Source organism: Nipponia nippon, unplaced genomic scaffold (genome assembly GCF_047370975.1).
Source record: "Nipponia nippon isolate SJK-2023a ecotype South Korea unplaced genomic scaffold, ASM4737097v1 scaffold_1, whole genome shotgun sequence".
In the NCBI taxonomy this organism is placed as follows: domain Eukaryota; kingdom Metazoa; phylum Chordata; class Aves; order Pelecaniformes; family Threskiornithidae; genus Nipponia; species Nipponia nippon.
In genome coordinates, this window is record NW_028262290.1 from 91,326,451 (window position 1) to 91,342,755 (window position 16,305).

The 16,305-nt window shown below is 44.2% G+C and overlaps 1 protein-coding gene across 3 annotated transcripts; it reads left to right on the plus strand.

Moving 5' to 3' along the window:
- The first annotated feature begins 377 nt into the window (after nucleotides 1-377).
- On the plus strand, nucleotides 378-8,306 carry LOC104021917 (leukocyte elastase inhibitor). Of its 3 annotated transcripts, none has more exons than XM_087761970.1 (8): nucleotides 378-601; nucleotides 2,033-2,227; nucleotides 2,651-2,713; nucleotides 3,145-3,273; nucleotides 4,384-4,501; nucleotides 4,826-4,968; nucleotides 5,535-5,702; nucleotides 6,249-8,306. In XM_087761970.1, the coding sequence occupies exons 2-8, from the start codon at nucleotides 2,060-2,062 to the stop codon at nucleotides 6,651-6,653; spliced, it is 1,194 nt and encodes a 397-aa protein (XP_087618096.1). In that variant the 5' UTR covers nucleotides 378-601; nucleotides 2,033-2,059; the 3' UTR covers nucleotides 6,654-8,306. The 3 variants fall into 3 exon arrangements, with proteins under 3 accessions (XP_087618096.1, XP_087618112.1, XP_009473812.1); XM_087761986.1 differs by having other exon boundaries at nucleotides 2,044-2,227; XM_009475537.2 differs by lacking the exon at nucleotides 378-601 and having other exon boundaries at nucleotides 1,934-2,227.
- Nucleotides 8,307-16,305: the final 7,999 nt, after the last annotated feature.

Here is a 16,305-nt window from a genome sequence, read left to right on the forward strand (position 1 = left end):
TGCTGGGGCACAGTCTGGATCATTGCACCTCTCCGGGAAGGCCTGGGTTAAAGAAGAAATAACATGTTGTGGTTATGGGCCCAGCTCTATCATGTGCTGCAGGACTATCAGGGCTCCCCATGAGACAGAGGTTATCAATCAGATGCATGAAAGTACTTCAGGGAGAGTTGCCTCTCTGAACGCTGCCTATCAGACTCTTATTTTCTGATTTGTTTCCTTCTTCCTGTTACTGTATGCTTTCTGCAGATGCTTGCCCCGTCTTTGAGGCGATTCAGCAGAGCAAGCTAATGAGATGCAGCAGCATCAACAGGGTCCCCCCCTCTGGGAGGGGAAAAAGATAAATTTCCTTCTTTGACTACTTGTTTCAGAGAGTGAAAACCAGAAGAGACTAGATTGTGTCTCTCACTTTGCTGCGGGAAGTGAAAAGCCATTCTTCTGGTACTCTGTCTGTTGGCCCGTGGTTCCCCAGGCACGCTTCTTCTTCAGAAATAAACTGGGCAGGGACCCAGACTACACAGTGGTTGGTTTCGATTTAAGATGGGGCAGGACACCGCCGTCCATCAGCAAAGAAGCTGTCAGCGTCAGCTGTTCCCGGGAGAAGGTAATTTTCTCAGCTTTAGCTTTCCTCAGGGTAGCAATAGTACTGGAAACAGAAGCTGGCGGGGAGCAAAGTGCAATGCAGCCATGCACAGAGGCAGGCTGCCGTGTTTCTGCCTACAGGGCTGACTGCCGCACTTCATGGATGTGACAGTCCCAGGAGGTAGGAAGTATGTAGCCAAATTCTTTGCTTGAGTGAACAAGCTCGCTCAACAGCAGGAGGGAATTTGGTAATTCCCTTAAAAGGCAAAAGGAGATAAATGGCAAGGCAGTTATCTTGGAAGTGCTGGGACAGGTATGAACTTCCTACCTCAAATTCAGGAGGTAGAGGGAGGCCTTTCCACATTGTTATTTGGCTATGACTTGGCAATCCAATTCGCTGGTCTCTCTGTTGGTTGTTTTCATACAATATGTTTTGTGTTTTACACAATATACAAACAAAAAAAGTTTTTATACTTCAGTGAAGCACAGTGTCTGAAGGCTGACCAATGCTTCTAAACCACGTAGCAGTTCTTGCAAGAAAAACAGGATGTTGACTACGTGACCATATTTACATAGTTGTCGAGGTTTAACCCCAGCCAGCAACTAAGCACCACGCAGCTGCTCACTCACCCCGCCCCCCCCAGTGGGATCGGGGACAGAATCGGAAGAGTAAAAGTAAGAAAACTCGTGGGTTGAGATAAAGACAGTTTAATGGGTAAAGCAAAAGCCATGCGTGCAAGCAAAGCAAAGCAAGGAATTCATTCATTACTTCCCGTCGGCAGGCAGGTGTTCAGCCATCTCCAGGAAAGCAGGGCGCCATCACGCGTTAACGGTTACTTGGGAAGACAAACGCCATCACACCAAACGTCCCCCCTTTCCTTCTTCTTCCCCCAGCTTTATATGCTGAGCATGACGCCATATGGTGTGGCATAGCCCTTTGGCCAGTCGGGGTCAGCTGTCCTGGCTGTGCTCCCTCCCAGCTTCTTGTGCACCTGGCAGAGCATGGGAAGCTGAAAAGTCCTTGACTGGTGTAAGCACTACTTAGCAATAACTAAACCATCAGTGTGTTATCAACATTATTCTCACATGAAATCCAAAGCACAGCACTGTACCAGCTACTAGGAAGAACATTAACTCTATCCCAGCTGAAACCAGGACAATAGTGTACAGCCTTTAGGAAAAAACTTGAGGGCATGAAAGCAAGTGTGGACCTAGCTTGAGCAGACAGGGGAAGAGCAAGAGTATGACTAAAGGGGTGATTTGCCCAGAGGTGGTAGTTTGGGTCTGGGTTTGGGGTGCAATTTCCTATGAAGTGCTAAGTGTGGTCTGAAACTTCTCCCGGGAGCAAGTCGGTGCTTTAGGTGCTGAGTTTCCTGAGAAAGGCTCTGCATTTCCAATTCTCTCCCCACTGTGTGCTCTGACCATGGCAATGTTTGTGAGATGGATTACATAGTTCTGTTGTAGGCTTGGCCATACCACAATGGGCTCCCTCAGTGCAGCAAACACCAAGTTCTGCCTGGACTTCTTCAAAGAGCTGAGCAAAGTAAAAAGAAATGAAAATATCTTCTTCTCCCCACTGAGCATCTCAGCTGCCCTGAGCATGGTCCAGCTGGGTGCCGGAGGCAACACGGCCGAAGAGATGGAAAAAGTGAGTTTCTTTCCCTTTTCTTGGGAATCATAGAATCATAGAACTGTTAAGGTTGGAAAAGACCCTTATGATCATCGAGTCCAACCGTTAACCTATCACTGCCAAGTCCATCACTATACCTTGTCCTCAAGCACCACATCTATCTGTTCTTTAAATACCTCTAGGGATGGAGACTCAACCACTTAACTGCTATTAAAGGCTTTCATTTGGAAATGGAAAAGAGGCATGAGCCTTCTGGCAGTCCAGGCCATGTTCTTCACAAACAGCAAACTGAAAGAGGTGGCAGCTACAGGTCTCAAAGCTCTGCTTTCCAAACACACTCATCAGACTTGTGGTGCCTGTGAGGCTCCAGTGCAGCCTCAATGTGTTCTTTGTGTCTTCATTAATCTATTTACAGAGATTTATACTGCATTTATATTTCAGGTGCTTCATATTCATGAGGTGGTGAGCATGGCAAGTCCAGGAACCAAGAGCACCACTGGAAAGGTAAGATAGTATCTGAACTGTGTGAAAACATTGAACTTCACATGAAGTGAAGCAGGGCAAGGCAGACTTACCTGCTAAATGGCAGCACTTCATCCAAAAGCATGGTAAGAGCAGAGCTCAGCCCTGTTCTCATCAAACTGAAACCTGTGTGCACGTGCAGGAGAGACCTCATTGCTTTGCTGTGTAAAGTGTTGCCAAATTTAAACAGGACGAACCTTTTTCAAGGTGGAAATTACAGAAGGGGAGGGAGACAAGTGCGTGACTTTGGATGGTCAGGAAGCCCAGACGTGTTTGTGGTTTGTGGGTCTTTGCATGCCCCTTGGTCCCACAAGTGCATTTGGGGAGAGTCCCTGATTTCAGCCTGAGGGTACATGGGTGGAGCTCCAGGGCAGAGCATCTTGCTAAAGAAATCTTTCCCCTGCTGCTTGCAGTGTGAAGAAGCCAGAGGAGCCCATTCTCAGTTCCAGGAGCTTCTGTCTGCCCTTGGCAAAGCTGGTGCCACGTGTTCCCTCAGCATTGCCAACAGGCTCTTTGGAGAAGTGACTTTTCAGTTCCTTCAGGTAAGTGACAACTGTTTATAGGTTTTGTGGTTTTGAAAAACTTTTGTACTACATTTTGAACTTCTGCTAAGGACATCAATTTTCATGTTTCTGTATTGCTGCTGTTGTGACAGAAAAGCAAGCTCTCTCAGATGGATGAAACACAGAGTGAGCAGAGTATAAAGAGAGCAACATATGAGATTAAATAGGCTTTGTGCAAAGTCAAGGAAAAGGGCCTGCATTTCCTGAGGAGGAGATAAGAATACTTTTGAAAGCCCTGGGTAGCAATTTTCACTGAAATTATGTTTCTTCATGCTTTGATATAGATGGAATCACCACCCTTCATCTACATTTTTTAAAATGCTGCAGCACATTTGCATCTTTGGGAAGTAGTGCAGTGCAGAGCATTTCCACAGAAATTATCATTCCAGACAAGGGAAAAAATCCAGTCTGCCCAGGCTGCAAACTGGAATCCTGGGGAAAGAGTTCACATCGTTTTTCTCTTTCTCTCAGTATATACACACATATATATACTGAGACCTGACTTTAATGGCCTGGTCCCAGAATGTTCTTTCTGCTTGTTTGTGCTGTGCACAATGGGGGAGATGAAGTCTTTGCATGTTTTTTTTTTTCATTTGCTGGCTCTTTGAAGTGAATGGGGCTCCACATACAGTGGGATGAGAAGTGAGGGCCAGCTTGCAACCAGGGCCAGGGTGCAGCAGCGGGGAAGCTGCTCCTCAAGGACAAGGGAGCGGGGGCCATGGGTGATGGCCAGGCTGGCAGGGTTGTGCCCTGCCCTCCCCGACAGCTATCTTGCTGAAATGGTTGTCGTGGTGAAAAAGCAAAACAGGCCCTCACAAAGAATAGCAAGAGTAAAAGACAATGGAGCTGGGACTCTCTTATGTGAAAGGTGTCCCAGGAACTGGTTGCTTGGCTCCTCCCCGTGCCCAGAAAGTCTCTCCTGAAGAGTCACAGTGCATATGCAGGACATCATTAATGCTGGAACAAGTAGCCCCACAGAGAGCTCTGACCTACAGGTTGGCATCCATTTCTTGGATTCCTATTTTTCCCTGTGGGCAAGTAGCTCCCTGATTACTGCCGCGAGAGCCACCTCTTTTCCCTGTTTTGCAGCAATACTTAGACTCCACAAGGGCCTTGTACCATGCAGAGCTGGAAGCGGTGGACTTCATTAATGCTGCTGAAGAGTCCAGAGGGAAGATGAATTCCTGGGTAGAAAAGCAAACCGGTGGTAAGAACAAGGCCTGTGCTTGGCTGCCTGGGGAGTGTGCACCAGGACCGTGTGAGAAGTCAATATCTGGTGTCTGAGTTTCTTCCTTTTCCTGAGTGTAGCAACATTCAGAAATGCTATGAAGTGATTCATTTTGCTTGTGGCTACTGTAAAAGCAGCTTGGGGCATAAAATGGCCCGAGCTCCTGGCAGCTTTGACTCTGCTAAAGCTGCGGATCAATTCTTGCTGCGAACGGACAATTCTTCCAAGTGAGGAAGTAATGGGATCATCCTCAGTCAATGCTCAAAATGAAAGCATAATTCACCTTTGTTTGTTGTTTTAAAGGGAAAATTAAAGATCTATTTCCTCCTGGCTCTATTGATTGCACAACGGTGCTAGCTCTGGTCAACGCTCTACACTTCAAAGGGCAATGGGCTATAAAATTTGAGGAGAAAAACACCAGGGAAATGCCTTTCAGGCTGAACAAGGTACAGTTGGGATGAGAGCTGTGGGGAGCAGGGGAAAGTGGGAAAAGTCCTGGTAACCTGTGCTCTGCTGTCTGCAGGGCAAGTCTCTGCCTGGCTCGGGTGTGGGGGCCCAGTTTATCCAAGCCAAGAGCCTTCACCCCGTGAAGTGGGAAAGCAGCATCCTCTTCCCAAGTGCCTCCTCAACAGAGGTCATGTGAAGGCAAGCTTTGGTACCTCCTTGGAGAGGCTAAGTTATAGAGGAGACTTTGCTGAGCGCACATCGGCCTTTCCTGGGGGCTGTAGTGGAAGTTGGCATTATCCTTTAGGAAATAGTTAGATATCTTTAGGAAAGAGTTATAGGAGCAGTACAAACGACAGTGCAGAGGACGAGAAGCCCTTAGAGCAACTGTTATGGCTTTCACAGCGCTCGAGCCTTTGCCAATGCCCTCAGCAAAAATATATAGTGGTTTGAGGAGTGTTCATGGAAAATGAGCAAGAAATTTCAAGCAGCTTGATCCTGTGGGGTTTATTACCTGCTTTATTTTGCCTGGGTTTTTCTGACTATTGATTGACTTTCTGAATTTTAGAGAGAGCACAGGAATGTACCGATGATGTGTCAGACAGGAAAATATAAATTAGCCAGGAGACAAGAAGAGCAAATGACAGTGCTGGAGCTCCCGTACACTGGAGAAGAGCTCAGCATGTTCATTCTTCTGCCAGAAAACATCTGTGATGAGTCTACTGGCCTTGAACAGGTAACACTCCTGTCTCTGCTCCTGGGAGGAGAAAATACCTGTCCATCCAGTACTTAAACAAGGTGCTTCCCAGCCATGCAGGCCAAGCTTGTATCTTTTGTTGTTATGGGTTTTATCTTTCTTTACAGAGGAGGAATGCGGTAGCCTGTGTAAAGATCAGAGAGATTAATGATTTTTTTAGATTGCTTCAGAAGAGCAGAGAAAGACTAAGAAAACCTACTCAAAAGCAACACTTCATAGCCTTTCTAAGGGAGTTAATGCCTATTTCAGTGGACAAAATGTAGCACTAGCAAAGGGAACTTACTTCTTCCTTGCAAAAGTATCAAGACACGATACTGTATTGGTGTCTGGTAAAAATCTGAACAAATGAGAAGGATCCCTCTGAGAAGACTGGATCTGAATTTGCCAGATTTCACACTCAGTAACTGTAGGGCACAGGTTCTGTCTTTGTCATGAAAACCAGGCTTTTCCTTAAAGGAAAATGTTCCTGTGAGCATTTTGATCTAGTTTCTCATGACCGTGATGCCCTGTGTTTTCTGCTTGCAGCTAGAGAGTTCTGTCACCTATGAGAAATTAGCAGAATGGACCAACATGGAGAATGTGTATCCACGAAAAATCACAGTATACTTGCCCCAGTTCAGAATGGAGGAGAGCTATGAGCTCATGCCAGTACTGCAGGCTCTGGGGATGAGGAATGCCTTCGTCCTTCAACAAGCTGATTTCTCTGGACTGTCAAGAAAGCCTGGGCTGTTCCTCTCTAAGGCCATTCACAAGTCCTTTGTGGAAGTTAATGAAGAAGGTACTGAGGCAGCTGTTGCTACAGGGGTGACTATAATACCGTTGTGCCTCCACATTCCAGATGAGTTCAGAACTGACCACCCGTTCCTCTTCTTGATCAAACACAATCCGAGCAAGAACATTCTCTTCTTTGGCCGATGTTGTTCCCCCTAAGGGCAGAGCAGGTTCTATTTCTTTCTTCCCAAAGAGAGCACAATACTGTAGTAGAAAGGAGTAAAGCATAAACAACGTGTTGCTATCAAGCGTCACCAGCATTTCCTGATATCCATAATCTTGATCGCAAGAAAAAACACCAAGCTGCTTTGGCAAGACTACTAGAAAAAAAGATAATGGACCTTTCCTCTTTAGAGCTCTTCTCAACAAGACAGAACAATGCTACTGGAGCTTATTTCATTCTTAGTTAATTCTTAGCCATGAAAACTCTCATTGGAATTGGGTTGTCTAAACAGTTGGGTGAAGTGCTGTATAAATAAGTCCAAAATGATGCCTCCCCTCTTCAACTGTACGGCAAGGCTGGTGGTGGGGCCAGCTTCCAGAAGGTGTTGCTTACCTTCCTCCCCAGCTGCCACGTCCCAAGCCAGAGAGAGCTCAGTGTTGAACCCCCTGCTTTCCTCCCTCATGTCTCCAGCAACCCCACCTCCAGTGCCTTAAAACCACCATGAGGGGAGGCTCTTGGCTGCCATGATGGCGGTGAAACTCACAGGTCATGTTCATGTCCTGAGTGCAGCTCCACACAGATGTTGGATGTTGTCCTGGTTTCAGCTGGGATAGAGTTAATGTTCTTCCTAGTAGCTGGTACAGTGCTGTGCTTTGGATTTCATGTGAGAATAATGTTGATAACACACTGATGGTTTAGTTATTGCTAAGTAGTGCTTACACCAGTCAAGGACTTTTCAGCTTCCCATGCTCTGCCAGGTGCACAAGAAGCTGGGAGGGAGCACAGCCAGGACAGCTGACCCCGACTGGCCAAAGGGCTATGCCACACCATATGGCGTCATGTTCAGCATATAAAGCTGGGGGAAGAAGAAGGAAAGGGGGGACGTTTGGTGTGATGGCATTTGTCTTCCCAAGTAACCGTTATGCATGATGGAGCCCTGCTTTCCTGGAGATGGCTGAACACCTGCCTGCCGATGGGAAGTAGTGAATGAATTCCTTGCTTTGCTTTGCTTGTGAGCGCGGCTTTTGCTTTACCCATTAAACTGCCTTTATCTCAACCCACGAGTTTTCTTACTTTTACTCTTCTGATTCTGTCCCCGATCCCACTGGGGGGGGGTGTGAGTGAGCAGCTGCGTGGTGCTTAGTTGCTGGCTGGGGTTAAACCACAACAGACGTGGAGACATGTAACTGCATTTGTCCCCCGTTCTTCTCCTCAGGTACCCTCTCCAGGCCTCCCCTTTGGGAAGGACCCCTGAAGTGACAAGAGCCCTTCCCACAGGGGTAGAGTCACAAAAGCTATCCCTGGGCAGAGGTAGCTGGTCTTCCCATTCAGCACAGGGGAGAGAAGTCCTTCTCCTCTCTGGTGGGCCCTGGAGGGTTATGGTCTTTGCCTGACTGTGATTTGGCAGCGAGCCTTTGCAGTGTGATGCAGCACCTCCTGAGGGAGTGCAGGCTCATCAGTGTTGTGCCATAAGGGGTCCTTTACACCAGGTGTAAGGTGCCCTTACACCAGAGAAATCTCGTTTCCCTGTTGTGCAACTCCAAGCCATGAACACCTTCACAATGACACCAGCTGTCTGTCTGACAAAGCCTGGGCATGTTTCAGGGGGAACCCAAAAACCCTGCAGTGACGTGCTGTCTGACCACAAAAAGTTGCCTGCACCTCCTTTGTCCTCAGCTGTGCCATGCTGTAGTAGTTTCTTGAACCATATAGTGTGGCAGCAATAAAGGTATTCAGAGCATTTAACTGGTCTGGCTTTTTGAATCCTGATTTGAAAGATGCCTTAGGTACTCAACAATTTTGAACATCTTGCCACGTGTCTTGTCTCTTGCCTGTTGTATTTCATCCATGAACTAAAAGCACAGTGAGGTGTAATTTACCACCACGAGGAACCTAAATGTCCTCCACCTGCATTTGTCTGACTTGCCATTCTAAAAATAACAATGGATGCAAAAGGTGGGGTTATTTTTAGTATCACTGGAAAACCTTTCAAAGAAAACTCTTCCCCAAAGCTCTGGTGTTTGACATGTGCCTGAAAAAACACACTCCTTCAAGACCATAAGATGTTTGGCGTTGGAGGAAGATTGTTCTAAGTCTGTAATCTCTCATCCTGCCAGTTCTACAGCCCTCTGCCTGATGAGTGGGAAATTATCTTACTAAACAACAGAGGGGCGTCCACTGAGGGGAAAGGCTTTCTCAGTCCAGAATTTCATAATGGATGAAACTCCCTCTAAAGTGCCATATCCTCCAAATCATATTTTCAGAATATATTGATGCAACTGTCTCATATCTGTACTGAGGTGCACTGAGTGTGACTGGGATGGAGTTAACTTTCTTCAAAGCAGCATTTATGGTGGTCTTTTGGATTTCTGGCTAAAACAGTGATGATAACACTAATATTTTGGCTGTTGCTGAACAGTGCCTGCACAGCACTGAGGCTTTCTCTTTTTCCCACTCTGCCCCTGTCCCCAGCAAGTAGGTTGGGGGTGGACAAGAAGCTGGGAGGGGACACAACCAGGACAGCTGACCCAAACTGTCCAAAGGGATATTCCATACCATATAACATCACGTCAGCAATAAAGACTGGGGTAGAGGAAGAAGGGGTGGTGGGGTTTTTTTTGCTTGCAAGGTGTCTGTTGCTCAGGGATTGGCTGGGCATTGGACTGCTTGTGTGAGATGGTGAGTGATTGCTTTTGCATTGCTTGTTTTTTTCCTCTTTCTTTTACCTCTTAAACTGCCTTTATCTCAACTCACTTTATTTTTCCTTTTGCTCTTCCTATCTTCTCCCCCATCCCTTTGGGGATGGAGGGCAGTAAGCAAGTGGCTGTGTGGGTGCTTGGCTGCTGGCTTGGGTCAATCCATGACACAGGGTTTAGCTGCAGTTTGGCAAATGTAGTAATATAAAGGGAAGTATGTTAAAACAGCAAATACGTGGCAATCTTTTTTGTTTTACTTTTCTTGTGTGGTATTCATAGGTTTTAATATCCATTTTATAACATAGCATGAAATAATGAGCGGAGTGTTTTTTCTATGCCAAAGCCCACTTCAGGTAAGGCCTTGAATCACTAAATTTGTATTTACTGATTTTCAGTGATAAGAATTGTTATCTAAGTGTATTTGCGCAGTTTACTCACTTTGCTTCTGCATAGCAAAGCTCATTTTCTGTCTGTACAAGAGTGAGTGAAGTACTGCAATACACATAGGTTTTAGTGAATGTTAGTAACTCCAAAGTTTGGAAACCTGCAGTCCTGGTTGTTGAGATTCACAACTGGGACAGAAAGAATGGAGCTGTACTGCAAAATTAAATTGGGTTTAATTCTGGTCTCTTCTGCCTATACAATTTTCTGCACTTACACAGTATGCATTTATAAGCTATTACAATATCAGTGAACTGATATTGGGGGAGTTACAATAGATGTACACCCATGTTGAGAAGAGAGTTCAGCCCCAAGTCTCCAGCTGAGTTGCTCACACACCTGTGCATATCAGGAAGAAAAAAGGGCCATCATGACATCTCAGTTTAGAAATGAACCCACACTGTTGTGTCTCTCCATGTAGCACAAAGGCAGACAAAGGGAAAATATATTTATGAGCACATCCTGTAGATGGCTTCCAAACACAGGGGAAAAAAATGAACCATGTCTTAAATATATAGTAAACCAGCACTGCAAATGAAGACATGTAGTTGTAGGCTTTCCCCACTCTCAAATAAGAAGGATTTCTGGCAGAACCAGAGCTTTGAAGTCACCCCACAAGCATTTGATGGTGTCACAGCTGCTGTTTTCCTCCTGTGGCTTAGTGGTAAAGTTTACTTTGTGCAAGATGGAGGTTTAGGAAAAGGGTCAAATGATACTTTCCAGCAACAGCAGCACTGGTTGTGTGTGCTGCTGTACCATGGGGACAGTGTTCCACTGGACCACAGATAGTTGCGTGGGAAGCGTTGTGTCATGATTTCCCAGACACCCTTAACGTCCCTTCATTAGCATTTTGTAGTTAGATACCTGCCTTCATTTGGAACAGTGTGAGACACTTCTGTGTGTGAATATATTTCACATGGGTGTCCCAGGTCAAATACCAAAGCTATTGGACATCATGTTCTGTCAAGGCATTCTTGTTCACATCCAACAAGCATGCAAGACCAAAACAGCAGGGACTACTTTGTGTATTTTGCATGAAATAATGGTTCATGGAAGCATATTGCTTTAAAGTCAGCTTTTCTCTAATATCTTATTCTGTGTAGTAAAAGTATCTTGTTTTATGAAGGCTGTTGGTAAGTAATACTGATCACAGGTTCTACATTAGATTATACATAAATGTTTACAACCAGCTGGGATATAAGTATCTGGTATTCACAAGGTGATGTATCTGGGATACAGGCAGGGCAGAAATGAAAAGGCTGTCATTTTATGCAAGATAATATGAGAGCAACAACTTTATCAATGGTAAAAATCAGTGCAACTGAGAGGAAGCAGAAATGGGGTGAGATGTAGAGAACTTTATTTTCAGGACAGTTCAGTAGTCCTTGGTTACCCCAAGCATGGAGATAGGGAATTTGAATTGCAGAATGATGAAAAGATACATTACACAAATTCCATGAGAGGATGGAGAAAACATACCATTTGCATGTCCACATTATTCTGTGGCCTGGAGAAGAGCCTTTTTCCATGGGAACAAATTCTCTTTTCATACCTCCTCTGCAACTGAATTAGTTTACACTGGTTGAAAATTTGACCCTGTGTTTTCAAATTATACACCTGCCAGTTCCTCACAGGGCTTGGCAGCTTAGGAAGGGTATTCCCAAATTTTATTTTGTTTTCAGAAACTTGGTCACTAACAATACGTGCACGATTGGCTGTCACTTCATCTCCGCTTCTGGACCACAATACATCTGATTTCATTAGCTGTGAGGACTGGCAAGAACATCCCCACACTAACTTTCATGCTAATAACATATTAGGCTACCGAGCAACTGCATAGTTTGACTAGCTGTGGAAATCATACCGCAAGGACAGTCACAGGAATGAGGAAGAACAATTACTTTTAACATCCAGTCTGATGGCCAAAAGCAATACCTTTCTTCTCAGAATTGTGAAAATTATACAATGCTCTACAGGGCTGAGCAGCCCTGAAGGGCATTTCAGGTTTCCAAGTCTATAATTTGTTGAAGTAGCTCAGTAGCTAACAATACCCACAGTGTTTTGGGTAGTGTGATTAGTGTAGTAGTAAGTTCTTGGTCGTGAATACATCTGCAATAATTACATTTTATGACCAGGGAGACACTCCCAAACCCTACATCTTGTGCAAAGAATAAATTGACTAACAAGTATTTGCATGACTTGGCCAGTAGCATATGTCAAAGTTTAAAGATGCCTGGATGTAACTGTTCTAATTTACAGTCAGGATGATTTAAGACAGAAGTGAGTTAAAACTCTGGGGATAAGGAAGCACTGAAGCTTAACGAAGGTTTGGAATCTCTTTGTCTAGAAGCTTCTAAAAACAGGTTCAACAAACACCTATCAACTCTAGTCTAGGCATCTTTGATCCTGCCTTAGGGCAGCAGATGCACCAGACAATCTCAAGGCTCCTTCCAGACACACATTTCTGTCATTTCCAATGAAAGTTAATTAATGGCTACACAGAGTTGCAAAAGAACAACACAGATTTGCTCAATGTATCTGTTCAGAGTTATTACAAGATCTGTTGGTGGGAATAGATTTTTCATTCCTTTTTCATGCATGTTACTCTTGGAAGCTTCATTTACCATACAGACAACAGATTTTATTATCATCAGCTTCTTCTATATTAAAACTATCACCCATCCGTTGTATTTTCCATGGTTGGGTACCAGACCTCCAGAAGAAGGAGTCTGCACACCATGTAGATTGTAGCCAGTGGCTGAATGCAGATTTTGCAGTAAATCTCTCCCATTTCTTCAGGTACAAAATGTTTCCGAGCAGTCCTTCGTTCTTTACAACTCAGCTCCAAGAACAATGTAAAAATGAACACTGATCTGTGTTGAATGTGTTGCGTTCTCCAAAATGTTTGGGAATTCCTCACCAAATTTCATTTAAATTAGCACTGTATAAATTATTCTGATAATCTGCAAGTGTCTGAAGATGTTCTCTTGTTCTATGATATTGCCTATGCCTCTATCAGTGATGAAACAATAAATGTTTGTGATGAGAGTTTATCGGTCTCCAATGTCCTCAGTGACATTGAAAAAAGCTTGAGGATTCTAAGGAGAAATGCTTAAGTGATAAAAAGCAAGGAATTTCCTTTTTACAAGTGCATAAACATGCCTAATTCCCATTTCTGTCACTTGAAGCACCCCAAAGTCCACCAGAACTGTGAGAGGCAAGTTTCACTTTGAATTTGTGCTCTGGGTTTTCATAATTTTCTGGGCTGCAGAATGACTGGTTTGGAGGATTATCAGGGCCCCAGCAATGAAATCATAAGAACTGATGTCCGGAGAGACCACTGCAATATCATCTATTGACTGTTGCCTAGACTGAAATGCCAAAATCCTGATGTTTCATCTCAACAGAATTTTCATTCATACATACATTTCATTGCTAAAAAAATGTAGCCAGTCACTACCTTTGTAGGAATGAACTTCAAAATGCAAATCAACATCTTTTGCACTTTCAAAAACCTCAAACCACAGCTTCATTGCATGAAAATATCTATTGTGGTTAATCAACACAGAAAAACAGCCCCTTTTTAAAACGCAAAGGAAGTTTTCTACTGTCTTTGTCACTGCACTTCACAATGCTTGGCTGACAACAAAAGCTATGCATTCAGATGGATGGAAGTGTAACTACTTGAGGCAGAGCTGGGAGAGAAATATTTATGGACATTCTGTATCTCACAGTTTTAAAAAATGCTGCATTTGTTATTTAGGTAAAAAGACCTGGCTTATAAAATGATTTAAACTGCCACAAAGGAATGATATCCAGAGATACTGTAAATGAGATCAGTCACAAAGCCTGGATCAGCTGGCATTATAAAATAGGCTCATAATGCAGAAATATTTATCTCTCTAGCCATAACCCCTTACTATGTGGAAGCCAGTCAAGAAGACACATGCAGACATCCTTGCTTACAAATGTAATTTCCTCTTTTTCATGTTATGGATCATGAGCAGGTGAGAAAGGGTGTGAGCAGAGAAGGTGCAACAGGCGGCATTGCTAGAGCTTTTTTTAGATGCCCATAAGAGAAGTGAATCAAAGATGAAGAATTTTTGGATGCTGTTTTGTGTCATGTCTAAATCTCCCTGGAGAGTAAATCCATTGAAATCATGGAAAGACTTCTGGTGCCGAAAGAAGTTCAGGTGGAAAAAGACAGTGCTGGGCTTACCTCTTCCTCAGCAAGTTGAATGACCAGCATGAGGTGGCCAAAGTCTCTGCAAAGTTGATGCTCATCAGTTCCTGCACTCTGTTGCGAATAAATTCAGTATTGGAGAGTCAGCAGACAGCAGTGCAATTTAGAAGGTGATACTTGCTTTTCACTAGGTTCTTGACTCATACAGCCTGAAAATCACAGGAATTAATACCAGACTTTACTCACGTGGTACTTCCAAAATGAGCCGAGACAATCAGCAACATCTGAAGTCTCTCCCACTTCTTCATCACCTTCAAGAGGTATTTTTCTGTCATGGTAAAGTTGCTGTGGATCACCACAGATACTTTATCACTCTAATTGCTCTGATATGATGCGTAAGGTTTGTTATTTTTTGTGATGCTTATGTAGCAGATGTCTGGCAAATAGGGTGGGCCCTCTTGTTCCTTGGCCCAGTGAAAATCACAGGAGTCCTTGTTTTGTTCTTGCTATTCAGCAATCCTACTTATCCAATGGTACCTTTACTCACAGACAACCTCAGACACATCAGGTACTCTGTAATTACCACTTGAGCAGTCTCAGAGTGGTAGCAGAATGTGCATTTTGTCAGATGAAAGGGACAAGAAGAGCCTTTGCTATCAAGCTTGAGATCAGCCTCTGGTTCCTCAACAAGAATCTGCTTCCCTACTGCGTCCTGCAGACACTGACAGCAAGGGAAGCATATGGCTGCAAACGGTGAGAAAAAAGCCAAGGGAGAACCACAGCCATCCAGGCTTACTGCAGTGTTCTGCTGATTGACATCACTGAGTGGATCTCTTGTTCCTCATTTTGGCCTTCTCTCACCCATTTCATCAGAACTCTTTGCAATTTATAAATCATATAGAGAGGTCTTCATTCCCTTGGTCCTGGCCCCAAGGCCATCAGAAACAGTAATAGAAATGTCCCTGGCAAGTGAAGGAAAAGTTTGAGACTTCCAGCCAAAATGACTGCAAACAGTTAAACAGTGCTGAACAAAAGTTGTCTTGCTGCTTGAAAGCCATCTCCCTTCTGTTCTGGGAGATGACTGAATGCTACTCTGACTTAGAGCTGTTGCATCTTGCTGCTCCTACTTGCATACTTTCCCCTCTTATATTCCACTACATTTTTCCTCCAGCTGTGCTATGCCTAGTACCAAAAATAAGAATAAGAGAACAGCCCACCACTGCAAGAAAGGGAACAGCATCTGCCCAGTTCTGCTCTGCAGTTTCCTTTAGGTGACAACATGAGGAACAGGCTCAGGAGCTGGGTTTTGAAGTGACTGTGTGGAGAGCAGCCACTTCCTCAGTAGAAACCAGGAAAGCAAACCAGATACTTCTTTGGGAAGTTTTCTTGCCCCATCATTAAGCAAGCAAAACTAGACTCCAAGGCTTTCTTCCCTTCAGGCAACATCTGTGCAGGTCTAATCCTCTTCTCCTCAAGGCTTGAATGAACAGCGTGTTTTTAATTTCTATTTTCTCCAAGAAAAAGAGATGAGAAAATTTTAACCGGAAAAGAAATGAACTCATGAATATCTTACGACTGATTTGAAACTGCATTCACAGCTTCCTATATACCTGAGAAGCCTAATATCTGATCAGGTTGATATGTAAGTATATGTTAGTAGTGATAACTAAGCACTTCTTACAAAACAGTGTTATAAGTATTTGTGCTTGCATATACTCATGCAAATACTTGCCCATCCACACACCATATCAACCTAAATGTGAAGGAAGATCTTTTTTCAAGAAAATAACCCCAGAAACATACTACTACTTATAATTAGGTTGCTCTGTCCCTGCTGCCTATGCCTTGCTGAAGCAATATAAGGCAAGGGCCAGACTTCCTCAGAGTCACTGATAAAAATGAGGAGTGATGAGAAGTCCTGGGCTAAACTTACCTGACACATTAGTGTCTCGTGGAAAGCCTGCCTGGACAAAACTCGTCCAGCTTTCTTGTAAACACATCTGCAGAATGCAAGATTTTGAAAGAAGACTGTGTGGACAGGGATAGTTTCTCTATGTTTTGCCCCTTGTGCCACAAATGCCTTCGCCACTCACAGTATCAGGAATCCCCAGGAGAGGAACAGGACTCCATATTTCCACCTGGAAAACCTAAGAAAGTGCAAGTGATGCATGAGGACCCCCTAAGTGCAGTCTCTCTGCAGGAAGCATAGCATCCCAGGTATACCAGAGTTAGTCTGCACATGCTGTGTGGCTGATACGAATGCACACAATCTGTGCTGCATCACTGCAACAACTGCAGAGTGCTCAGCCGCAGCATACCCAATGTGCA

Bases quoted from the DNA above. Each gene is read 5' to 3' on its own strand.
- LOC104021917 (XM_087761970.1), top strand. From the start codon at position 2,060: ATGGGCTCCCTCAGTGCAGCAAACACCAAGTTCTGCCTGGACTTCTTC. The intron at 2,714-3,144 runs GTAAGATAGTAT...TGCTGCTTGCAG, and splicing joins CCAAGAGCACCACTGGAAAG to TGTGAAGAAGCCAGAGGAGC. The intron at 4,969-5,534 runs GTACAGTTGGGA...TCTGAATTTTAG, and splicing joins TGCCTTTCAGGCTGAACAAG to AGAGAGCACAGGAATGTACC.